We start from the raw sequence: 27,284 nt of genomic DNA on the forward strand, positions 1-27,284 counted from the left end.
CCCAGCTACTCGGGAGGCTGAGGCAGGAGAATGGCATAAACCCGGGAGGCAGAGCTTGCAGTGAGCCGAGATCGTGCCACTGTACTCCAGCCTGGGTGACAGAGCGAGACTCCATCTCAAAAACAAACAAACAAAAAAGAAAAAACAAGACAGGTGACTTTGAATTTTAATGAACAAGTTAGAACCCTCCCCCAACATCTGGTTTTAAATGCTATTACTTTCGGTATGTATTGCTTATCTTAATAAGTATGATAAGCTTAAATATTAGCTTATCTTCGGGTCCCTCTCTTTTTTATTTTAATTCTTGTGGGTACGCAGTAGGAGTATATATTTATAGGGTACATGAGATGTTTTGACACAGGCATGCAATGTGTAACAATCACGTCATGGAGAATGGGGTATCCATCCCTTCAAGCATTTCTCCTTTGTGTTACAAACAATCCAATCACACTCCTCTAGTTATTTTTAAATGTACAATTAACTCGTTATTAACCATAATCATCCTGTTGTTTGATCAGATCAAATAGTATGTCTTATTTTCCCTGTAGAATTATTTGGAAATTTTCTGTTTGTGTTTTCACGAGCTTTGGGATTTGGGGAAGAATTTCAGCATTTTTGACTTAAGATATAGTTGGTTCACTTAGCCCAGCAGTGAACTTCAGGGGGTCAATAGCATGCAAGTATGTATTTAAATATTAAACATTTTTGTTTCTGTTAACATCAAAAATTTATTGGACATTGAATCTTTTAACAGAAAATATTTCATGGTTTCATATGAAAAGTGGATGTTCTTCGCATTTTATTTATTTCAAATAATTTACATTTATTTTTACTTATTTGAATTGGAAAATATAAGTTGTATATATCACGTATTATACAACATGTTGTATTGAAAAATGTGGAATAGCTAAAATGAGCTAATTAACATATGTATTACCTCACATACTCTTCTTCTGAGGTGAGAACACTTAAAATCGACTCTCTTAGTAATTTTCGATAATGTATTGTTATTAATTATAGTCACTGTGTTGTACAAAAGATCTCATGAACTTATTTCTCCTATCTAACTGAAATTTTGTATCCTTTGACCAACACAGTTCTTTTGTATCCTTTGATTTTAAAAAAGACATTGTTTAATTTTAACAGTGTCAAGACTTTTAATGATACCAGGTCCTGAAAGTGTGAGACTGTGTTTCCCATACAGTTTCTTTAACATGAAAGGGGTTGTATGCATTTGAAACATAGTAGTTGATGAACATCTTTCAGATTTTTCAGTAGAATTAAAACTGGATGATAAAAATTCAGCACATATCAACTATATTTCAAAAATCAATAAAAGTGCCTAGGAGAAACATTTAAAAACTTAAGAAAATTAAGAAAATGGATAAGAGAATAAGATAATTTAAGAAAAATTATCCAAAACGTAGAAGTAAAAAAAAGATTGTGTGTGTTTCAAAATAATGGTAGCGTTGTTTTCTAACAAACTCCTCACACCCTCACAAGAGCTTCAATATTTTCAGAGTAAAGCAACTCTTACTGTTTACTATTAATTTTGGCCCACACATGTTATAACGCTATGAAGTTCAATGCAAATTTTAGAAAACTGATATGATGTAAATGACTTTTTACCCAGTAGAGGATATAACCCCAAAGGCTGTAGGGTATCAACCAGTTTAGCATCTTATTCACTAATCTTATTCCAGAATACTTTTTAAAAAATTCACTGATTATAGAAGCATTTGTTTCTTGTATTCTCTTTTGAACCAGTTTTGTCTTCCTACCGGCTCTCCAATTACTGTATTAAATAAAACCTACCATGAGTTCACTATGGTTTACATGAAAATTATGTTTCTTCATAACATTTCACTTTGCTGATAGGTGGTAGAATTATGAATTTTCTTTGTACTTTTCTCTATTATTCAAAATGTCCCCAGTATACTCTGAACAAAATTAAACATTTAATTGGAAAAAATACATGCTATATGAAAATCGATTTAGTTTCGTGTTGCCTTATGTATGCAAGATGTTACATATCATACAAACAAAATCTAAGCGACTAAAGATAAAACAGTTTTGCAATCAATAGTGTTTTTCCTTTTCCATCAGCAGCACAGTGATGTACAATAAGGAAATAAAGTAAACTTTAGAAATATGAAAAGTGTATACGTATTGACATGTGCTTATTGTGAATGCGATGAGAAAGGCAAGTCAGGACAGTGAGAGTTCGGTTCATTACACTGCATTCTCACACTATAAATGAAAGAGTAGCAAGTATTGGCTAAAATTCAATAACTTCCATGGCCAAGATACATACTATAATTTGAACATTGATTCCCTTTGAGAACCTTTCTCCTCAGGCACCATCAAGACAGATACCAATAATTAGTAGTTCAGCTAGGAGTTGGACCACAAACATCAACTTGAACAAACTACAGAACACCCTCCACATTTGCTTCAGCACTGACAGTTTTGAACACTCCCTGGTGGCCAGACTGACTTGTTTTCACCTTTGAAATGAGTCAGTTTTCACTGAGTGCTGTTGGGAACTGAGCCACTAGTAGAAGTAAGGATGTGCGGTCTGATGACTCACAGTTGCATGCCACTAAATACTGCCAATTCCACACATTTTTCCCCTTGCAAACTTTTGGGGAAGGGGGAGGGGTGTGAAGGAAGAGGGGTGTGAGCAGCTGCATATAAGGAGTGCCTATACTTTCTTCCTTTTTTTTTTTTTTTTTTTTTTTGAGACAGTCTTACTCTGCCTCCCAGGTTGGAGTGCAGTGGTGCTATTTCAGCTCACTGCAACCTCTGCCTCCCAGGTACAAGCAATCTTTCCGCTTCAGCCTCCTGAGTAGCTGGGACTATTGGCAAGCGCCACCACGCAAGGCTGTGTGTGTGTGTGTGTGTGTGTGTGTGTGTGTGTGTGTGTGTTTTAGTAGAGGTGGCGTCTCACCCTGCTGGCCAGGCTAGACTCAAACTTCTGGCCTCAAGCAATACTCTCGCCCCAGCTTCCCAAAGTGCTGGGATTACAGGCTTGAAGCACCATGCTTGGCCAGGAGCACCTATAGTTTTTACCTCAAAAACATAGCCCCCTACACCTTTCCACAGATAATATTGTTACTTTTGATATTGAACTTCTTTTCACTCTAAAAGCCTGGAGAAAATTTAAGGCTGTTTATATATCTGTTTTCTAAATCAGCACACCAACTGTGAACTCTGCACTTCTGAATTGGGATGACAGAATGGAAAGAAAAAAGGTTGGGAGAGGAGCGGAGCTGGGAAAGAAAGGTGATCTCTAGTCCTTTTTCTTCCCCTCCCTGCTCCAGCTCACTTTTCCAATCAGTTTTTATAATAAGCATTATTTATTCTCCTACAAAAGTCTCAAAGTTTACGAATTATAAGAACCTCATGATGCTTTATTAAATAGGGTGTTTGACTTTGTAAAGCAATAATAACAAAATATGTAATTTGTAATTTTCAAAATATACACATATGTAATTTGAAATTACACATAATTTCATATTATGCATGTGTGTAATACAAGCACATATGTAACATGTAACAATACATACGTAACATGTTATATATACAACATGTTACATATGTGTTGCACACATGTACGTGTTGGGTAATGTGTTTTACACATGTAACATGTAACAATCAATGACACGTGTAACATATCAATTACATATGTGAAAACACACATATGTAATCACACATCTATATAATTGGAAATTTTTTTTTTTTTTTGAGACGGAGTCTCGCTCTGTCACCCAGGCTAGAGTGCGGTAGTGCGATCTCGGCTCACTGCAAGCTCTGCCTCCCGGGTTCATGCGATTCTCCTGCCTCAGCCTCCCAAATAGGTGGGAGTACAGGTGCCCGCCACCACGCCCAGCTAATTTTTTTTTTGTATTTTTAGTAGAGAAGGGGTTTCACCGTGTTAGCCAGGATGGTCTTGATCTCCTGACCTCGTGATCCACCCGCCTCAGCCTCCCAAAGTGCTGAGATTACAGGCGTGAGCCACCACACCCGGCCCCTAATTTGAAATTTTTAATAGCCACATTTTTAAAAGCAAAATGAAGTCAATTTAATTGTATATTTTATTTAATCAAATATAATAAAACCATAATTTTAACATGCAATAAATGAGCGTTTACTTCCTTTTTGGTTCTAAGTATTCAAACCCCGGCATGTGTGTTATACTCAGTGCCCATCTCAATTAGTACTAGCCACATTTTAAGAGCTCAGTATCTTATGTGGCTAGTGGGCACTGAACTGGACATTGCAGCTCCAAAGAGAGACCTCACATTGTGATTTTTATTGTCAGGCAAATTTGAAAATTATTTCTCTGCTTGGATGAGGCACCACGTCTCACTCCTTGCAAATACATCTCTCTCACTAACAAATCCAGGATTAGTTCAGTGTTGATGTCATGCTGCTATGAGCTCACAACACCTTTAGCAGTCACACAAATAGGATACAGTGGTTTACCCCTTATCTGTAGGGGATACATTCCAAGACTCCCAGTGGACGTCTGAAACTGCCGACAGTACTGAGCCCTATATAAACTATATGTACTTACGATAAATTTTAATTTATAAATTTCGCGCAGTTAAGAGATTAAAAATCATGAATAAAAATAGAACAATTATAACAATACATTGCAATGAAAATCATGTGAATGTGATCTTTCTCTCTCTTAAAATATCTTATTGTATTGTACTCACCTATTTTCAGACGGCAGTTGACCACGGGTCACTGAAACTGGGGAAAGCAAAACTGTGGATGTTTTGTTCCACCATTGTGGAGATGTACATTATGACCACATCATTACCACCATCTGTGGTTTTCCTTTAAGGGTGAGACTATTTATATGCAAATTCAACCCCCCCCAACCAGGAGGCCATATTTAGATAACCTCCTGGAAAGTTACTTAACTCTCTGGAATTTGAATTTAAATAAAGAGTAGACTTCTTATTTCATTTTGGGTTTTGAGAACTATATCAAGAGCTCAGTATCCTGTGAATGAAATACTGATCATGAAAACACAGCCAAAGATTGTCTAGGGAAAATGCTGAAGGGAACTTTCCAAATCCACTGTAGTTCTTCTTTCTTACCATTCCATTTATGGGCTGTCCACTTATTCCCTGGCATCTGTCCTGTGCCCCTTTCTGATTGTAAGTACGGTCAACAATGATACAGGCAAAGTCATTCGCTTATCTGTTTCTTTAAGACTCCAGTGCAATGATACGATTAGACTTCCAAATTCTCGTAAGTCAAAAGGTACAAATCCCTGAAAACTGCTGAATTAGTATTGAAGTGTTGGCAGTTATAGCTTATGATAGAATTTTTATTTTCAAAAGAGAAATTTAATTCAGGGATATCACTATACATATATCCTTTTATTTCCTTTTTGTGAACTCTATAAGAAGTCATACTTGTTTCACTGCTGGATCTCTTATTTCCCGGAATAATACTTGTCACACAGTAGGTCAACAAATATTTGTTTAATTTATATATTGAGAGAATTGCTTGGCACAATTCAACCCTCTCAAAGTTTATGCAGGTTAGCACCGTGCAGTATAGTCTCCTTTGGCAGCAAGAGCTTAATATCTGATTTTGAGAGAGCTGAGAATGATATGCAAAACAGCATTAGTTTCTTCCCTATATTTTTAATTAGAGTAATGCTGTCTTTTAAAAAAAGACTCCTGAGTACTTTATGATCATAGTAAATCCATCTTAATCGCATTCACTGCTTTATTTTCTTTTTTTTTTTTTTTGAGACAGAGTGAGGTGATGGAAGAATTTCCTCCCTCTGTCGCCAGGCTGGAGTGCAGTGGCACGATCTTGGCTCACTGCAACCTCTGCCTGTCGGGTTCAAGCGATACTCCTGCCTCAGCCTCCCAAGTAGCTGGGACGACTCTAGGCATGCACCACCACGCCTGGCTAATTTCCATATTTTTAGTAGAGATGGGGTTTCACCATGTTGGAGAGGATGGTCTCAATTTCTTGACCTAGTGATCTGCCCGCCTCGGCCTCCCAAAGTGCTGGGATTACAAGCGTGAGCTACTGCGCCTGGCCCACTGCTTTATTTTCAAGCAGAAAACATATACAACACCTACAGATGGATGCTAAAGTAGAAATAAACCGTTTCAAAATGACTGTCATGTGGTATGTCTGAGAAGAAAATAAGCATCACAGGATCACAAAATCTGTTAAATATCTGTCTCCAATCATGACTTGAAGTTGCACTCTTTCGAGTATGCTAAACTGCAGTTTTCCTTTAAAGTTCACACCATAATTATAATGTAAAAACCTAGGAAGTGTACAGCAAACCATAAGCATCCTAAACAAACTTAAATCTTGAAAAGTGCAAATCTCATCCCCAAATGCCTTTGCTCAAACACATTCTGCAACTGTGGTTTATAGGCTAAAACACAGACTTGTCTGTACCATGTAATGTCCTTTGCGAAGTGTTCCCCACCTACCTGTCTAACCCATGCTATCACCCTCCATCTGGGGGCCTGGGCTCCCAAAGCTTTTGCCACTTAATATTGGTTGCCATTCTCCAAGCTGGCTTTTCCAGACTCAGGTCATTAACTCTTCTGTTTCTATAAAACTGTTTAAATACAGTTATTATGGAATTTTAAAACTATTATGCTATATCATAACTTTGAGGTTTATGCTTCTATCTCTCCCTGCATTAGACTGGCTTTCTTGAGTTTTGGAAATATGATTGATTCCTTATTCCTTCACATAAAGGCAGGCATCTGCCTCCCTGACTGAGGTAGGGTCACTGCACAAGTAGTATTGTTTTCCTCAATGTTGAAACTCTTGGTCTGCAGCACTGCCCTGAAACTTAAGAAAACTATGTTGAATGAGCCAAAGAAGGCTGATATTCACGGAACTGTAATTTTAAGGAAAAGCAGTTTTGCCTGTAGGGAACCATGTCTTACGGTGGGGTTCTCTCTTGAGGGTGTTCTGAAAGGGAGGCAATTACTAGATCCTTGGCTATGATCTTCAAAGGGCTTCTGTCCTGTGGAAACCAAGAGGCTTTCTTCAAGACCATCAGCCCTTGCTATACACAATCCAATGCTCATGTCCTCCATTTGAAAGCTGCTTGCTAAATTCTTCCGTCACCTCAGTAACCTATGTCTTAGACTGACAAAGAATCCTCCAAATCTATATATCAAAAGGAGATTACCATGAGAGCAACAATGTAATTGAAGGCACTTCTTAAATTATAAAGTGCCTTGTTATGTATGACTACTGTTATTATCATAAACAACCCTAACATCATCTCTAGTAACAACAACTCCTTTTAACGTCCTTCTTTTAATACACTATGGGTCAAATTATAATTATATTAATAAATGTTATGTCTCAACTTTACTGATGATAACATAAGTTTAATTAGAGTTCCACTCATAACTAAATAACATTTTTATGAATAAAGAAGTTTCATCTTCATCACTTAATATATTTAAGGTCTCTTAGGAAGACCTTGTCCTGTAGTCAGTGGTATTATTCTTTTTATTAGTTTCCTCAAGATTTATTAGGCAGAGCAGTGACTTTATGTTTTTGGCTTAACATTTCTAACTTCTAGCTGGTGAACAGTAAAAAAATATGGTGTTTGAATCCCAGAGTCTTCATTGATTAGCTTTATAATTTGGGATAAAGCATTTAAACATCCCGAAATTTTTGTCTAAGAGTTATAAGAATACCTTTTCTACATATCTTGCTGGGAATATTTGAAAATCACATGAAGTCATATTCTTGGTAATTTTTAAAACAGCATGCAAAAGCAAGGCACTAAACAAACTTTATAAATTATTGCAATTAAATAAATCTTGTATTACATCTTTCTGTGTATATTCTTGTAAAGTTAATTTTGTACTATTTCCCAAAAGTATTAGTTTTCTGAACTGGCTTCTTAATTTTCTAAAACTTATACTTCCTTCCACTCACCATATTACAACCTTGTGACACTCAACCAGAAATCACACAACACACATATACACATACAACTGTATTAGTCCCTTCTTGCATTGCTATAAAGAAATACCTGAAACTGGGTAATTTAAAAAGAAAAGGGGTTTTCTTTTGACTTACGGTTCTGCAGGCTGTAGAGGAAGCATGTCACTGGCATCTACTTCTGGTGAGAGCCTCAGGAAGTTTACAACCATGGTGGAAGGCAAAGGGGAGAGCAGGAAAGAGGTGGGAGTTGAGGTCTCATAGTCTTTTAAACAACCAGATCTAGCATGAACTAACTTGTCACCAAAGGGATCATTAATGAAGGATCCACCCACATGATCCAATCACACCTACCAGGCCCTGTCTCCTACACTGGAAATCACATTTCAATATGAGATTTGGAGGTGATAAACATCTAAACCATCTCTCTCTTTCTCTCTCTCTCTCTCACACACATATACACACACACATACACTCACAATTAAAACAAAATTCTATGAAACATCTATTTGTGATGAATGCTGATATTTTCTATTTTGTTTCACTAAAAATCAAAGGCTGGTGTTGATCCACAAAGTGAGTTTATGATTCACAGTTTGGAAAATGAACACTAGCATACTAGATTTAAAAAATGAAATTAACCAAAACAAAACCAACAATAAAATAAAAAATGACCTCGGCATTATTTTTTGCAACTTCTTTCCATGCCTCCACATGCTTACCAAGAGTTCCTCTCATCTTGTCATTGTCATACCATACGTTTTTCTGACACCATCACTTTTGAACGTTTCCTCATTTTCCTGGATTTACAATTCTCTCACTTATTTTCATATCACCCTCTCTGTGAAGCTTTCCCAATTCTTCTAGCTAGTTACTCTTTGGGTTACCTCTGTTCTGACTCGTCAATGGTGTAGTGACCTCTATTGTATCTATTAAATGCTATTTTTATGGCTTAAATGTCCATTTGCTAATTATACCACTTAAATGTTTCAATTGTTTAAATGTCCATCAATTTCAGCAAACCTTGGATTATATGTGAATAGATTAGGATTGTATCAATTTCAGTATCCTAAGCACCTAGCATAGAGCCTGACACAGAGCAGCTCCAAAAGTAAAAGTCTGCTGAATAAATGTGTTGATTTTAAGGGTTATGTGAAATGTAGAGAAGTGTCAAAGTACAAAACATGTTCAGGTTTTCTAAGATAAAGGTAATCTCCCTGGTGTGATTCCGTCCTGCACAGCTGTTCTCTTGAGCAGTGGTCGTTTATCTCCATCTGCCTTGTCTCCCACCTAAGTGCATCCTGCCACCCGATGGACGATGATGGACATGAGCCCCCTGACGCCCCAGAACTATCTTTTTGGTTGTGAACTAAAGGCCGACAAAGATGATCACTTTAAGGTGGATAATAATGAAAATGAGCAACAGTTATCTTTAAGAATGGTCAGTTCAGGGGCTGGTGCAAAGGATAAACTGCAAATTGTTGAAGCAGAGGCAATGAGTTACGAAGGCAGTCCAATTAAAGTAACATTGGTAGCTTTGAAAATGTCTGTACAGCCCATGGTTTTCTTTGGGGGCTTTGAAATAACACCATCAGTGGTCTTACGGTTGAAGTGTGGTTCAGGGCCAGTGCATGTTAGTGGACAGCATTTAGTAACTGGCGAGGAAGATACAGAGTCAGAAGATGAAGAGAAGGAGGATGTGAAACTCGTAAGTATATCTGGAAAGCGATCTGCCCCTGGAGGTGGTAGCAAGTTTCCACAGAAAAAAGTAAAACTTGCTGCTGAGGAAGATGATGATTTTGATGATGATGATGATTTTGATGATGAGGAAACTGAAGAAAAAGCGCCAGTGAAGAAATCTATATGAGATACTCCAACCAAAAATGCACAAAAGTCAAATCAGAATGGAAAAGACTCAAAACCATCAACACCAACATCAAAAGGACAAGAATCTTTCAAAACCGGAAAAAACTCCTAAAACACCCAAAGGACCTAGTTCTGTAGAAGACATTAAAGCAAAAATGCAAGCAAGTATGGAAAAAGGTGGTTCTCTTCCTAAAGTGGAAGCCAAATTCATGAATTATGTGAAGAATTGCTTCCAGACGACTGACCAGAGGCTATTCAAGATCTCTGGCAGTGGAGGAAGTCTCTTTAAGAAAATCGTTTAAACAATTTGTTAAAAATTTTCCATGTGATTTCATTTCTGTAACTGTTGATATCTGGCTGTCCTTTTTATAATGCAGAGTGAGACTTCCCTACCATGTTTGATAAATGTTGTCCAGATTCCAATGCCAAGAATGTGTTGTCCAAAATGCCTGTTTAGTTTTTAAAGACGGAACTCCACTCTTTGCTTGGTTGTAAGTATGTATGGAATGTTATGCTAGTTATAGTAGTAGCAGTGGTCAGACATGGAAACGGTGGGTAGACAAAAATATACATGTAAAATAAAAGTATTTTAATAAAGTAAAAAAATGATAAAGGTAATCACATAAGAAGATTCATCTCTTGGGTGCAACAGCTAGGGTAGCCTCCCAAGCCCTGTGTGGTAGTAGTCAGTATCACTACTATGGTTTGGATGTTTTTCCCTCCAAAACTGATGTTGAAATTTAATTGCCATTGTGACAGTATTAAGGGGTGGGACCTTTAGGTGGTGATTAGGATTGAGGGCTCCAGCCTCACGAGTGGGTTTGGTTCCCTTATAAAAGTGGGAGTTCAGCCCCCTTTTGATCTTTCTTGCCCTCTAATCGTCCATCATGTGATGACACATCAAGCAGGCCCTCGCCAGAGGCTGACACCTTAATGTCAGACTTCCTAGTCTCCAGAACTGTGAGCCAATACATTTTTGTTCATTACAAATTATTACCTAGTCTTAGGTACTTTGTTATAGCAGCACAAAACGTATTAAGAGAGTTACCTACTTATCTTTTCTGAACATCATTACAATTCTATTTCAAAATTTCTGCTCTTAATAATATCCCAAGGAGACTATAAAATATTTCAATAGTTCAGCCACTTTTCAATGAAATTATCTTGGGTGGTCATGTACTCGTTAAATTGCCCTGACCATTCTTTGAAGGATAGCACTTGTTATGAGATTAAATTTGAAAGTTCCTACGAACCATCAGTTGAATGAATTTGCTTATTATAGCATATATCTTAATCATATGTTCATAAGCCTCCATTAAGCCAGGCTGCACAGTTTATTTTTTAATAATTGCATGGTTTTAAAGTTACAGTTGTTTCAGCAATCCATTACGAGTATTTAAAAGTACACACATTGTCCTTTTGTAAATACATACAACAGCCATAAATTATTAAAAAAATAGAAATTCGAGGATAAAATGTTTGAAAAATGTGTTATTTAAGATTAACAGTAAAATTGGATTTTCAAATAAATCCATGTTAACTGGGATTTACAATACAAGCCTGTACTATTAGTTGTAAAGCCAGGATTTTGAGAACTATGCTGCCACATTAAATTTATTCATTTTCACAGCCTGCAGACATTTTAATGTCTGAGTAGCAATAACAACAAATTACCAAAAAAACTTTTAATAGGGTAGAATAAATTAAGACTGAATGGTAATGCAAACGTGGGTACAACGGGACAAAATTATGAATCTCAAATAATGATCCAACAACACTTAGAGTGTGGAAACCACGTTGGTATTCTGGGATATACGACCACAGTTGATCCTAATTGTTTTTCTCTTGTCGAATAGAAATTGCACATGAATCTCAAACTATTACAAACTGTTCATTACATGCAAATGGTTATGTTCTGCAGGCTCTCCAAGGGGACTCAACCTTCTTTACAAAAGGAGCCAGGCTAGAAGCAGAGTTTCTCTAATGACAGTATGTATCCATTAGAGTTCCTCATTTATAAGCAACAGAGACTGCCTCTGATTCCCAAAGTCAGGTTTTCCCAAGTGAGGCTGGGTATCCCAGAGGTGTAATGGAGGACTGTCGATTAGGGGGCAGGAAAAATAATAGCTGGAAAAACAACCCACCATTTGTCCTAGGCCAGATCCAGTACTTTCTGCAGTGTTTACTTGCTGCACTTTGCTTTAGACGTTGTGCCTTAAGATGCTGAACTCATGAGACTGTGAGCTCATAAAGAGAAAAGGAGCTCTTAGTCAGCTCTGTATTCCTAGCAGCAAGCAGTACCTGCTTTGCGCACAGTAGGATCACAATATATGTTTGTTACATGGGTTCTGGTATTTAACATATGCTCCAAAGGGTAAGAGAACGGCACCATCATATTGTTAAAGTATCAGACAATGTGAAAATTTTAAGTGCTCTGTACACAGAAGAGGTGAAGGAAGCTCAATGTAAGAGAGAATGTTTTGGCTATGAAAAGCAAGAAGGACAAATGGGGATCATTTGTCTCAGGTAATACAATAAAAGTATGATTTTTAAATTTATTTATGTATTTATTCATTCTACTGAATATTACATTTTCAATATATGAATCAAGTTTTCTATGTACCGAGGTATATTGGTGATCAAGAAAGACCAAGTACCCAAAATATTTTCATTATAATGGAAAAAATAATAAACATGAAAACACATACTACAGTTTCAGCAAGTGACAGTGTTATAAAGAAGGTTAAGCAGATCTCCCAGAAAGAGTTCAATTTTGTGTGTATGCATGTGTGTGTATGTGTGTGTTTTCTTTGAGATGAGGGAGTTACAAAAGGCATATCTGTGAATAAAAAATTAGAACACTAAAGTATATAAAGGGAAGTGTACAAAAATTCTGAGAGGGAGCAGACTGGGACGTGGTGAGAAACTGGAGATAGGGTAGAACCCTCTGGTAGAGAGAAAAGCAAATTTAAAGGTAGAAACAAGCATTTGAGGGAATGGTAAGAAGGTATGTGAGAAGAGAACACCAAGATCAATATAGCTGGAACATCCTCCTTGCAAAGTATTATTTCGTGAAAATTACTTCTATTAACTTTAATCTTATATTTCATTAAATGACAATTTCTCCTTCTCATTGCTTCTATAACGATGGTGAGCAGTTTTGTTCTTCTTTTTTCTATTTGGAATTTGCAATCAGTATTCTTCTCCTTTTTTGTAGGCTCTTACTCTCTTGATAACTTCATGCTCTAAGAATGGGAATCCCTTAGGGATGACATGTTTATCATGCATTTTAAGCAGTTCTTTACTGTGGTTATTACAGTAAGTTATGTTTTTTCTTCTTGCTTCTTTCCAATAATGTATAAAAATCTGTCATCTTCTTAATCATGCCATGCTGGACAACGGATCTCTAATAACAAGCCACTGAAATTATCCAATTATTTTAATATACTTATTTCTTAAAGATACACTTGATGGGCAAGGATTTAAATCCCCTCTCTGAATTTCTGCCTGGTACCACACTCCCAGTAAATCTGTTATTTACTACTTCTGAAAAGATATATAGGAGCCAAAAAGTTGCAGAGGAGTTTCTAAGCAGCAATAAAACGGTAACAATATTTACGCAAGGATGAAGTATCCAACTGTTTAACTGTATTAAGAGACTTAACTCTCATGCCACTACCAGCTAATAACTTTGAAAAGCTCATTTTAAAATGTATTCCCACACTTATACATTGCTGTAACCTTAAAGTAAGTGACTAGAGACAAATTCTCTTAGCAGTAAATTTTCCCGCTGATTCCCTTATGCTAGTGTACGTCTTCTAGTTACAGAAACCAGGATAGCTTTGTGACCACAAAACAAAATCTTCTGAAATTTTATTACTGCTGGGGAAATATAAAAGACAAACAATGGTATGAATTATTCTCAACATTAGGTCCCAGTGAAGGGCAAAAGATGGTAGAAATATTTACTCAAGTGATTTTTCCATCAAAGTTTCTATCAGCATTTGAATCTCAGCAGTGTGGCTGTTAAGAAGCCGTCAAACTCAGCAGCCAGCTGGTGAAATCAACAATGTAAAAACTGACTATACAGAAAATATACTTGTATCTGATTTTTTTACATCATATGCCTTTTTCTAGCTATCCTTTAATTCAATCTGTATTAATATAAATTCACTTACCTCCTATAGAGTTCTTTCAGGCAGTAGATTGCCATGTAGGTGTATCCTAACAAAAATACGAAAACTCATTCTCTGTAGCAGACACTGTCAGTGACCTATGCACATCTATTCAGCTCTCATCATTTTTGTACAAGTCAATGACCTTTCAACGGCAGTACCTGTTAGACAAGGGCTTTCTGGGCTGTGAGTGCTGAAAGCAAGGCGAGAAGAATGAGAAAATCTGGGTATTTCCATTAAGAGGAGGACAGTCTTTTCATGTACTGGCTTGTCTCAAACTTTTGAGCAGGAGTCACTCCAACTCCATTGTGCTCTGTGAATCTAAACTCTTCAGAATTGGGTCCTTTAAAAAGCGCTTTAGAATTTTCTTCAATCACTAATAACCGTGGTAAGGCAGAGCTGAAGAGCAGCTAAAGGGAGAGCTGAAGAGCAGCTAAACTTGTCTTTGACATTTTTGTACTCTTTTTTTGCCTTCTCTCAACTCCAAAGCACCAGTGCGCTCTTTCGTTCTCCCTTTTGTTCCCCATCTGAGAGATCACAGCAGGATCCCCATGCTATAACTACATGCTTTATATGTAATTTTCCATTCTCTCTGGACATTTCACATTTGAGAAAAGGGAGTATATTTTTCTTAAATAGAATATGACTTTAAACTATAAGTTGTTCAACATTTGATGGTGGGACCATGTGAACATTAAAATATGACATATGTAATCCATATTTACTTCTGTATGCTCAATGACAATGAATAAATTTTTACTTTTATATCACAAAGTAAACAGTTTTTAATTACATTTCTTTACAGCAACATATATAAATATATTGCACATTTACCATATAACATACGTTATGGAGCAGTAAAACACAGTAACATTGCAAAAGATACCAGAAAACCAATTAGCTTAACCTTAACAAGACAATATTTTTTCCCTAAAAACAGCAGTTTATTCATGTCAAAATAACACACTGGTGTTTCGCTCCCCATGCTTGCTTAACATTTGTTGATTTAAAGCGTAAAAAATTTCATCTAAACAATACCACTACGGTTAATGTATTAAGGTCGATTTCAAATGGAATACCTTAAGATTTTAGGGTCTCATGCTTGTATGTCTGTGACAACGTTCTTTAGGAAATACTGGTCATTTTTAATATGGTTCATTCAGCAGCATTATTTCATAAAACAGATGCCATTTCCATTAGTAAAAATATTCGGCTGGTTTAAATACTTAATCTAATGGTAATTGTTATTGCTTCTACTGGCAACTACAAACATTTTGCATCTCATTCTATTATAGTCCATGTTTGCAAACTTATTTTTTTCCTAGTCTACAAGAATATGCTAGACTTAAATGTTAGGGCATTTTATAATTTCTACTTTCCTATTTTCACTGAAGGTACTTGAAAGCACACAAATTCACCCTGTCACTATATGAGCTAACATTATTTGTGTCACTTTCCTTCATGGTGTTCAGTTTTTCCTTTGAAAACTCCCATTAGCATTTCTTCTTGTTAGTTAGGAAATGAGTAGGCAGAAGTGTCAGCTATCTGAAACAGATGCATTTGGCTGAACTGGAATTTTCCTCAATTCCTAATCCAAGAGCCCTTATGCTTTGAGAAGAAATTATACTACATAAAAATAAGGTTTTATGAAATTTCCAGGTTGGTTTTTCAGCATTGTGGATGTTTAGAGACAATAATTCAGTAAATAAGTTTTAGTTTGTATTGATATGAACTAATCACTTATAAAGAGTGATTAGTTATAATAGGGGCTTACACTTAATGAGTAATTATTTTGTGCAAAATGCTATTTGAAGTGGCTTTATACACATCTCATATTTCCATCTTAGAGAAGAGAAATCAGAGACATGAAAAGAATTAAGATATTTTCACAAGATTCTACAACTATTAAGCTGAAGGACCTGGGATTTGAATCCAATCTTTCTGAGCCCGGCGTTTAACCTCTTAAACCCCTTTCTAAACTTCTATTAGAGCCTAATGTGGATTGTCACTATTTTGCTGGATGATAAAACTTGGTATATGCACTCAATTACTGCTTGTTTAGTGAATGCATTAAGAGATGCTGATATCATTCAATGAATTTAATAAACCAATTTGAGTGGCATATAACATGATCAATATTTTTCTCAGGTAAAAAATGTGATATTTTTAGAGAGGTTCTCCATAGTGGCATGGTATATTGCTTTGGAATATCTTCAAAAAGCACTAATTCATATATTTAATTTTGTCTTCTACTTGTGACAGAGGAAAAAAAATAGAGTTGCATGGAACCAGATCATCTTTCTGCTGCTATTGGCAGTCAGTATATTTTGAATGACAACTCTAAGTCTCAGTTAAAGCACTAAATTCTCTTTTTTAAAGTGAAAAAAATATGATGCAATTTGATCAAAATATATAGGGACAAGTTTACAACATATACCTATTTGTTTATTTCATATATAAAAGTTATTTCTTTACTGAAAATTGTACATATGAGGCTTCAAACTCCAATGTGCTTCTGCGTGTGTTTGCTTAACATATGGGCTGCTTGGTTGATTTTTTTCACGGTAACCATTACTGGCTCATGCCAAACAATTGTCTGCTAACAGCCACTGTCTACATCCTGTTTTCTAAAATAATTTCATAGTAAATATTTAAACGCATTCTCTTATTCATTATTAGTCAATCAATAATGGCCAAGATAGCAGAAATTACCAAAGCTTTGATTTGCCTTATCGATGAAGGTATCTTACAGGGTTGATTTTGCCCATTTTAAGATAATTACTCAGAATGGAAAGATAACCTAAGGTACATTATGTGCGTGTATACGTATTCATGTGTGTGTGCATGCTCACGTCTGTGCATGTGTGTGTGCACATGTTCATATTCATGATTTTGGACATAAAATAACCAGGAAAGAAATACCTTAACGGTTTGGGGGGTTTGTGATATCATTCACAGCTCTTTTCTGAAAGAATTTTTCCTTGGACATCTAGAATGATTTTTCTTATTTCATCTATAGATTGAGAAAAAAAAAGACTAAATAAAATAGTCTTTTTAAAATTATCCAGTTGGCCGGGCATGGTGGCTCACGTCTGTAATCCCAGCACTTTGGGAGGCTGAGACAGGCAGATTACCTGAGGTTGGAGATCTAGACCAGCCTGACCAACATGGTGAAATCTCGTCTCTACTAAAAATACGAAAATTAGCCAGGCGTGGTGGTGGGCACCTGTAATCCCAGCTACTCGGGAGGCTGAGGCAGGAGAATTGCTTGAAGCCTGGAGGCAGAGGTTGCAGTGAGCTGAAATCATGCCACTCCAGCCTGGGCGACAAGAGCAAAATTCCATCTCAAAAAAAAAAAATTATCCAATTGAGGGGAAAAGTTTTGATAAAATGTTCATCAATTTCAACTAAACCACACTGTCAAGAAATGGGGACCATTAGACATTCTCTGAAAATTTAAAATTATGATATATTCACAAAATTGTGTAATATTAATGTATTAAAAGATCAAATTACATCAAAATAGTTTGTTTTGGACTTGTTTTCAAGTTGGAGTAAAGGAGGCTGAACTTAATCTCCTGCCTGAAACACCTGAAACACTTAAAAAAAAAAAGACAAAATATATACTACAATGATTTTCAACACATTGAACATCAGACATTGAAGGACAGTGATCCCTGCCAGGAGGCTTTTGTTAAAAGATGAAGCTGAGAGTTTCGGCAGCCCAAGGTTGACTAGTGATCACAGGGCAAAATACCAGAGAGGTGATATATACGCAGAGGAAATTTTGGAGATTTGCAGAGAGCTTTATTTTATTCTTCAGCTGAGTCTTGATCAGTTCATGTATGCAAGAAAACCACTCAAAGCTAAGGAAAGAACTTCACAGAAGAATTAAAGGGAACAATCACCAGAGCTCACACGTGGCTAAGAATACCACCTGTTCCCACAAGCACCAGGGAAAAATTTTATCATTCATAGGGCATCAGAGAGAGTACTCAGAAGGGCTTTGCCTCAGTAGTGGGGAAAAAAGTAGCCCTAAACTTACACTGTTCTGGTCATAACAAACCATAAAAGGAAGATTCTCAAAAGATCAAATTGTTTCCAAGTAAATTAACTGTGTTCCAGAACAAGGGTTGAGAATATTTATTTCAATATATTTGAATTTATTTGAAGTATCAAGCACTCACTAAGTTAAAATTCACAACGTCTGGCATATAGTCAAAAATTACCAGTCATCCAAAGAAGCAGTAAAACAACACCCTTAATGAGGAGAAAAATAAATCAATTTAAATTAACCCAGAATAGACACAGATGATAAAATTAGTAGAGAAGAATATTCTAACAGTTATCATATCTGTATTCCATATAATGAAGAAAGTAAAGACTGAACATGTTGAGTAGACACATGGAAGAAATAAAAAGACCCAAATTATACTTCTAAGAGATGAAAATATCTGATGTTAAAAATATATACTACATGGGATTAGCCATAGATTAGACTTTGAAAAAGATTAGTCAATTTCACAATAGAGATTCTATAAAATGAATTATAGAGAAAAGAGACTAAACAGAAAATGAACATAACATCAGTGAGTAGTGGGGCAGCTTTAAGGAGCCTAATAAATGTACAAGTGGAGTTCCATTTTTTTTAAAAAAAATGGCTGAAAGGTTTCTAAATTTGATGAAATGTTAAATGCACAGATTCAAGAGCTTAACTGACTTCAAGAAGCAGAAACATGAAGAAAACTACACCAAGTTACATCAAAACAAATTGCTTATTCATAAAAGTACTCCCTAATAAACCTTCTACATACAAATCTCCATTTTACAATGGCTTTCCAAGAAACCCAGCCTGAAATATGTAACAAAATCAATACTGAACAACTATCCTCCAAAGAGTAGAATGGAGGTACTTTTACAAATTTCTATGTTACTTGATTTTTTTCACAATAAGTACTAATTTTATCATAAAATATAAACAAAAATATATAACTACCTTGGGTTGGATATCATTGAAAATGGCAAGTGGTTTCTATATCTCCCCCAAAACAATTTATATAACTCTAATATATTTCTGCCTCTCAGGCAGAGACCCCATTATGCTACATTAGCCCAAAATTCATGTCAGTGCTATTTTAAAAATGTATCTTCTATATTAAAGCAGATTGGGAATATATACATTTCCTCTCTATACAAATGCCAACGCTTGTGTGCATACAAGTTTGATTGAGATACGTATAATTACACACAATTTTAAAAATATTCATTTTCTGTGTTTAAATAGCTTATCATATACATAGGTGTTTAAATGTTTAACTCCTTAATATCAAAAGGCATATTCACTATGGAAACATATTTGAGAATGAAGACTTGTAAAGTCAAATGTGATATTGCTTTTGTGAATCCAGCATTTTGAAATATCTAAACTATTTAATAAACTACTGGGTGTTTTTTGCCCTCATCTGTCTTAATCAGCATTTTCTGGCATTAAAAATCGGCTACAATTCAAATCCACTTGATTGACTATTGCAACATGAACAATTTGAGCTAAAAAAGATGCAAAAATAATTAAGCCTTTGCGTAATAAACACAATGTTTCTTATGCCTAAACTATATATTTTAGCAACCAAATTATATCCTGGACACTCCAATCTATCTTTACCTGCATATTCAAAGGACACCACAAGTTGAAATTAAACTATACACTGGTTATCATCCATATGTTGCTTCCCTATTAACATAAACCATAAAAAAGTCAATAAGTACCAACAATTAACTCTGCATTGTTTTGGCCTCTGGACTATTTCAGAAGGCGTTTTGTCAATAGAATATATAGAAATATTGCTATATCACTACAAATTGTCTTTAGGGAAACAGAACTATAATTTTATCATGATGGATATTTCTAGCAACTTCATTTTAGCTAAGTATGCCACAAGTTCTCCTTCTGGAAAGGTTCCAACATAAGGCCAAAATACACACTGCCCCAAAGCCACAAAACACCTTGCTGTTACAATGCCTCCCTTTGTCGCAGATTCAATTATATTTTGCAGTTTATCAGATAAACCAGCTCCGTCCAGGCAAACTCTCTCATCCTGACACAAAAAGTCCATAGCACAGTTCTCTAAAATTATCATTACGATAATTTTCTTTCTAGTAAGTATAATGATGACAACAAAAGTCAAAAGTGGCAATTTCCATCATCCTTCACAACCTGAACTCAAAGAAGTTAAACAATCCAGATGTGCTGAAGATAAATACAATTTAGGAAAAACAAATCAAAGACTTACCTTAAGATACCATTTGTATTTAGCATGTTCCCAATTCTCAGGAATTTGTGTCTTTCTGAGAAACTGTTCAGCTTCTGTTAGCCACTGATTAAATATCTTTATATCATAATGAAAACGCCGCCATTTCTCAACAGATCTGTCAAATCTCCTGCAGGTAAAAAATACAGATCAAGAAAAATAAATGGATTATGTAAAACAGATTATAGAGATATAGCATATATTTTTTGGTTATACTGACAAAGATATCACTCTGATAGTTTCTTGCATTTGTAGAGTTCAGTTTCAAGTAACAAATAAAAATTAATATATACACCTAGCATGTACCCACATTTAAAAAAAATACTCAATATAAAAGATGATTTTTAAATTGAAGGTTGCAATTTTTCCCTTTAAAATGAATATATTTATTGATAGAAAGATAAAGCAACTATTTTGGATTATTAGCATTTTCTTTCCTAAAAATATATTTTTTTAATTCTAGAAATTTACAAATATCTTAACATTGTAATAAATTATTTGGAAGCAATATATTGAATTTCAAAATATTTTTGGATAAAAATTAAATTACTTCATAAATTCTATCACTTTCAATATTATTCTTGATCCAAAACTGTCTATTCATCAACTGAAAGGAGTAATAAGTTCTAGTGTTCTATTGCATAGTAAGATGAACAAAGCTACCAATATTGTGCTTTATATTTCAAAATAGTGAAAGAGAATTTTAAATTTTCTCACTACAGAGAAATTATAAATGTTTGAGGCTATGGATATGCTAAGAAACCTGATTTGATCATTACACAATGAAACACTACACTGAAACATCACACTGTACCCCATAAATACATATAGTTATTACAAATAAAACTTTAAAAATATAACTAAAATACCATTATCACACCAATAAATCAATAATTTGTCACTATCATTAAAGATTCTGTCAATATTTAAAATAAGATGACAGATGTCATTCATATTGTAGGCTCACATGTAAGCATTTAACTGATACACTAAACTATGGGATGCCTTCTTTAATCCTTCTTATTTTATTGTAGCCACTAAAATTTTAGATTGGAATACTGCAGGAAGTTAGTACAAGTCAAATGTGTTAATATTGCACATGGAAAGAATATTAGGAAACAAGTATTTGGTCACCTTCCAGTCATAAAAGAGACTGAGGCAGAAATAATATGAACCAGGGCTATATGTTTACCTAAGACAGTTGCACATAAGAATCAACTGGGGCATTTAAAACACAGCAACAACAATAACCAAACAGTGATCCTGGGGCTCCACTCCAGACCAACTTAATCAGTATTTCTGGAGGTTGGACAATGACATTGTTATTTTTCAAAGCATCCAGGTGATTTCGATGTACAGTCAAGGTAAAAAACACTGCTATAAAGTAAGATTTGAAATCTTATTGTGCTTACATTCTACCAGATTTCCTGGGGCCTGTCCAAGCAAGCATTTGTGAGCACTAAACCAATAGCCATCCTAAAGATTACCGGCTATGGTACAGCCTCAGAGTACAGGAATCTGTCAAGCTTTTCTGAACTCTGTTCTTAAGAAGCAATGGATCATACTTTTGAATACCATGATATCTTTTCAGTCCTCTACCTTCATTCAGGAATTGAAAGTAACACTAGAATTTTTAAATTGCTACATCTGCCTACTGATGTACTGGGCAGAGAAAGGAATTAACATTTATTAAACAGTTATTAATAGCCAGGCACCGGTCTCTGTGCTTTTATAGTGCCAGATATATCATTTCATTGACACCTACAATAACCCTGCAGCATAGCAATTATTATTCCCATTTTCCATTGGAGAAAACAGAGGCCAAGTAATTTGCCAAAAGGTGAAAATGGTATTAAATTGTAGAGAGAGGCTTCTAACCCAAATATCTCTTGTTTCAATGGCACCTTTCTACCAGCGCATATGCTCTCTCGTGAAATTATTTTTCCAAGATGAAGCTTCACCTTATCAGTTAAACAATTAAAAGTGATAATTCTAAAGGTTTTTTCCCCTTATTTTTATTAGCTACCTAAAATTTAATAATGTATCTACATGTACATTGCATACATGTACATTGCATTCAGACATTGTATTTAATGAATAATTATATGCTTAACCTTTAAAATCATGTAAAACAGACAGCATTTTGGTAGCATAAAAAAGGCAACCGAAGGTAGCCAAAGAGGTATTCTCTAAGTATAGTTAGTGAAAAATAAGACTGTTGCCTTTGATGATTTATGGTATTCTAGAGTTATTCAGATACAATGTATCCATCCTTCCACAACAAAATGATCTTGGGAATGTTTTTGCATGTTTATTAATAATTTAGCATTCATATATTTTCAGTGGTATATAACACACAATAAATGACCTATGAACATATCGTAAGAGTTTATTCCCTTTAAAAATGAATTGCACATTGCATATGTTACATGCATTTGCATCACTGGAGTCAAAGAGTTGCTTTTGAATGTGAATCTAAAAATCTATGCAACATAGGTAGCATTGTTCCATACTGGTGAGACTATATTTATTTTAATTTTATTGTATAATTTTTCTATATTTTTCAATTTGTCTACAATGTGCTTTTCATATTTTGAGAGTCAGAAAAATGAAATAATTTAAAAATTTTTTTAAATGGCAGTCTCATATGCTAATGACTGCTAACTCCAACCCTCCTCCTGCTACCACAGTCTGAGAAACAGTCAGCAGCTAACCAGAGCACGGACAAGTACCAGTTGGTCACGGCTTACCACTCCACCTTTGTAGCAACCATCAGTCTCCACTCTTGGTTTGCTGTTTTTCCTACCCAATCACTTGAACTATACTTTTGCCAACACTTTTAGCTACTAGGAGGTGACTGTTTCTCCGACACACTGCTATAAATGCCCATTCTTCATTTCAGGATCCTGTATACTTCAAAGATTTTCGATTTCAAACCTGTTGCACAGACTTGTTTCTCAATCACTCATCATATTGGTAATTGCCATCCTCTACCAAATTCAACAAATCCGCCTCTCACCCTGAATTCTTTTCCTTTTTACAAGTCATCTATAAGCTATCTTTTCTTTACATTCTCCCAAGAGAAGAAAACCATAAGGGTTCATACACTTGATCATGGTACCCGTAGCTCTGTAAGATAGAGCTGGAGGTAGGAAGAGAAGGGGAACAGGCCTTCCATTTACAGCATTGTTCCAGGCCCACAAGAGGGAGGCAGGACAGACTTTCTGCCCAACTCCTGCTACTGCCTTAGGACTTGTGAATTTGCGTATCGGTAGCATATTTCTGAAATGCCCTTCTTCCCTTTTTCTCTCGTCTCCTCGTATAATCCAAACTTTTGCATCCTCAAGGACCTAATAAAAATGACTTACGCTGTCACTTTATAAATATATAAATATGAAGTATGTATTACAGCATGCAACTGCTAAACCTTTGAAAATTGTAAAGTTGATTTAATTTTATTATTGAAATTACTGTTGAAATAAGTAACTATTCAAACAAAATATTAAAGAATAAAATCATGGGCTTTACATGTGATGACATTATTAATGTGAGTAATAATACTTTAGACTCCATTTCAAGCCTCACATAAAATTTTAAAATACACTTTTCAGTATTTAATAGGTGCTGTTAATAGCAGAGTCTAAATCTATTCTTGAATTTACTATGTAAAATTACATTTTTTATCATGACTACTTATAAACTTAAACTCTTTTCCACCAAGGAAAATTCCAAATGAAAAAATATATATATATTTTTTTCTGGTTTTACAATGTTAGATTTACCAATTTAATATCTAATTAGTCACTGTGTTCCCTAAATTTGTCTCGCTCCATTAATTGGACTGCCCATGAATGAAGCAAATGGTAACAACTAGAAGCAAGCAGAGACATCAAAAATAGCATTCAGGGAAACAAATATAATTTTTGCCTTCTGTAGTATTTCTAGGAAAAAAAAAAAAGTTTTTTTTTCTTGGCAGTAAGAAGAAATATGGATGGAACTTAATAAAGGGCAAAAAATGTCAGTATAAACATATGGATAATAAATCAAGTGATTTTAGAATTTTGCAAATATTAAAATTCTCATTCACTATGCAAACGGTATTTAAAATTACACTGCTGCTTCGTTTATGTGCAGCATAACTTATTTTCTGATGTTCTAAATCATGTTAGTCAGATTATTCTCAAGCATAAATTACATTTAGGGAGTAATTCGGTACTCTGGGACATACTTTAACACTTTCAGGCCATTAAGGTGGTAGTAAATTCCATGAAATAGATTTAAATAAGTAACACCCTAGTAGCCTTCTGACATATCTATTGTTGCTTTATACTTAGGTCTGCAAACTCAGCATTGGATTGCTGATTATTTCACCCCACATATTTCAACTTTGATTAGGTGAGGAGGAGGGACCTTGGCTAGTGTCTCATGGTCCAAACTGTATGTGCCAATAAATAAAAGTTATCTGCCCCAAATCATAGTACCTTGCTACTTCTCCCCACCCCTCAACTTCCCAAGTAATACAAATATTAAGGTTAATTGTGGGAGCTCAATGAGTATATATAAATTTCTTTTTTTACATCTTTTATTTGATTAATGTTTTTAAAAAATTCAAATTCAATAGCCTTTGGAATACAAGTGATTTTTGGTTACATGAATGAATTGTATAGAAGTAAAATCAGATATTTTAGTGCACGTGTCACCCAAGTAGTGTACATTACACCCAAAAGGTAATTTTTTATCCCTCACTCCCTTCCCACTCTGCTCCTTCTGAGTCTTCAAAGTCCATTCTACTACTCTGTCTGCCTTTGTGTACCTACAGCGTAGCTCCCACTTATAAGTGAGAACATACAGTATTTGGTTTTCCATTCCTGAATTACTTCACTTAGAATAATGGCATCCAGCTCCATCAAAGTTGCTGCAAAAGACATTGTTTCATTATTTTCTACGGCTGAGTAGTATTGCATGGTATGTGGCTGAGTAGTATTTCATGGCATATGAAAATATATGCCACATTTTCTTTATCCACTCATTGGTCGACTGGCACTTAGGTTGGTTCCATATCTTTGCAACTGTGAATTGTGCTGCTATAAACATATGCGTGCAAGTGTCTTTTTGATATAATGACTTCTCTTCCTCTAGGTACACAGTCGGTAGTGAGATTTCTGAATCAAATGTTAGATCTACTTTCAGTTCTTTAAGAAATCTTCATACTGTTTTCCATATAGGTTGTACTAATTTACAATCACCAGCAGTGTACAAGTGTTCCGTTTTCACCACATTCGCAACAGCATCTATTCAAAACCTCTGGGATACAGCAAAAGCAGGGCTAAGAGGAAATTTTCTAGCACTAAATGCCTACATCAAAAATCCTGAAAGTTCACAGTCTGACTACGTAATATCACACCTCAAGGAACTAGAGAATCAACAACAAAGCAAACACAAAGCTCCAGAAGAAAAGAAATAACAAAGATCAGAGCAGAACTAAATGAAATTGAAACAAAAATATAAAAGATCAATGAAACAAAATGTTTATTCTTTGAAAAGATAAATAAAATTGATAAACCACTAGTTAGATTAACCAAGAAAAAAAGAGAGAAGATTCAAGTAAGCTCAGCTACAAAAGAAAATGCAAATTTCTTACAACAGTGTCTGGCAGTGTTCAACAAGTATGAGTAGTAGTAGTTGTTGTCATTATTAGTCTACCTCTATTTGGCTTAAGACTTTAAATGCAAATAAAATGACCAACATAGAATCTGAGCCATGCTAGTGTCTCTCTGGTGGGGAACAGACCCATAAATTAGAAATTCCTTCTTAAGAAATTACCTTCTTTAATTTCAGGACTTAAAGTATTTAAGTAGGCTATGTCATTAGCCTGCTGATGTAATCTGCATCATTATTTCAGCATAGAATCCATGGTTGGTCATGCCTATCTCTGAGTACATTACAAATATTTACTTTTTAAACGCTTTTTGTTGTGAAACATAATATAGGGAACAATTCATATAAACTCATGGTGACCATCACCCAGACCAAGAAATAAAACTTTCAGCAGCCAAATGGAACACTCCATATCATAGTTTCAAGATTAATCTACATCTTTGCTTATTAGTTGTTGATTAATTTCTCACTGTATGATTGTCTTAGTCTGTTTGTGCTGTTATAACAAAATGCCTGAGACTGGGTAATTTACAAATAATACAAATGTATTCGCTCACAGTTCTGGAGGCTGGGAAGTCCAAGATAAAGGCTCTGGCATTTGGTGTCTGCTGAGGGCCTTCCTGCTGTATCTTCACACGGCAGAAGGTAGAAGGGCAAGAGAGCAAGCTAACTGAATGCTGCGTGAAGCCTTGTTTATAAGGGTCTTAGTTTTATTAACGAAGAAGGAGCCCTCATGGCCTAATCACCACTTAAACACCCTACCTCTTAGTACTAGCACATTATCGACACCTGAATTTGGAAAGAGACACATTCAAACCATAGCACATTTTACTATTAATAAATACTGAAGTAGTTTTGGTTTGGGGCTATTACTTTGCTGCTATGACATTCCCAAACATGTCTGCTGGAATATGAACACATGCATTTCTGTAGAGTGTATATATAGAAGTGAAATTGATGGGCTATAGGTTATGTACATCTCTTTGAATTTACTAAATAGTGCCAAATGGATTTCACTCCAAGAAGCAGTAGTGTAAGTTTACACTTCTATTTACAATTCACAGACCAAGTAACATTGTGTGAAATTTCTAATTGCTGTATATTCTCACCACTACATGGAATTGTCAGACTTATAAATTTCAATGATTCTGGTTGGTAAGCAGTGATATTTCATTTTAGTTTTAATTTGAATGGCCTGGACCATTAATGGGACTTAGAAATTCTTTATATATTTACTGGCCATTTGGATTTCTTATTTTGTAAAGATGACAAAAATCTTAATGTTACTATGATGCATAAAACGCAT

The 27,284-nt window shown here is 35.2% G+C and overlaps 1 protein-coding gene and 1 pseudogene across 4 annotated transcripts in view; one reads left to right on the plus strand and one right to left on the minus strand.

Moving 5' to 3' along the window:
- DMD (dystrophin) overlaps positions 1–27,284 on the minus strand; it is a 2,284,432-nt gene that overhangs the window by 1,118,547 nt on the left and 1,138,601 nt on the right. For all 4 annotated transcript variants that reach the window (XM_063634262.1, XM_063634265.1, XM_063634264.1 and 1 more), the window contains exon 44: positions 20,303–20,450. In XM_063634262.1, coding sequence (XP_063490332.1) covers positions 20,303–20,450 — 148 coding nt within the window. The remainder of the gene's footprint in view (positions 1–20,302; positions 20,451–27,284) is intronic.
- LOC129476307 (nucleophosmin-like) lies at positions 9,141–10,260 on the plus strand (annotated as a pseudogene).

The sequence above is a fragment of the Symphalangus syndactylus genome, chromosome X (genome assembly GCF_028878055.3).
Source record: "Symphalangus syndactylus isolate Jambi chromosome X, NHGRI_mSymSyn1-v2.1_pri, whole genome shotgun sequence".
NCBI lineage: Eukaryota > Metazoa > Chordata > Mammalia > Primates > Hylobatidae > Symphalangus > Symphalangus syndactylus.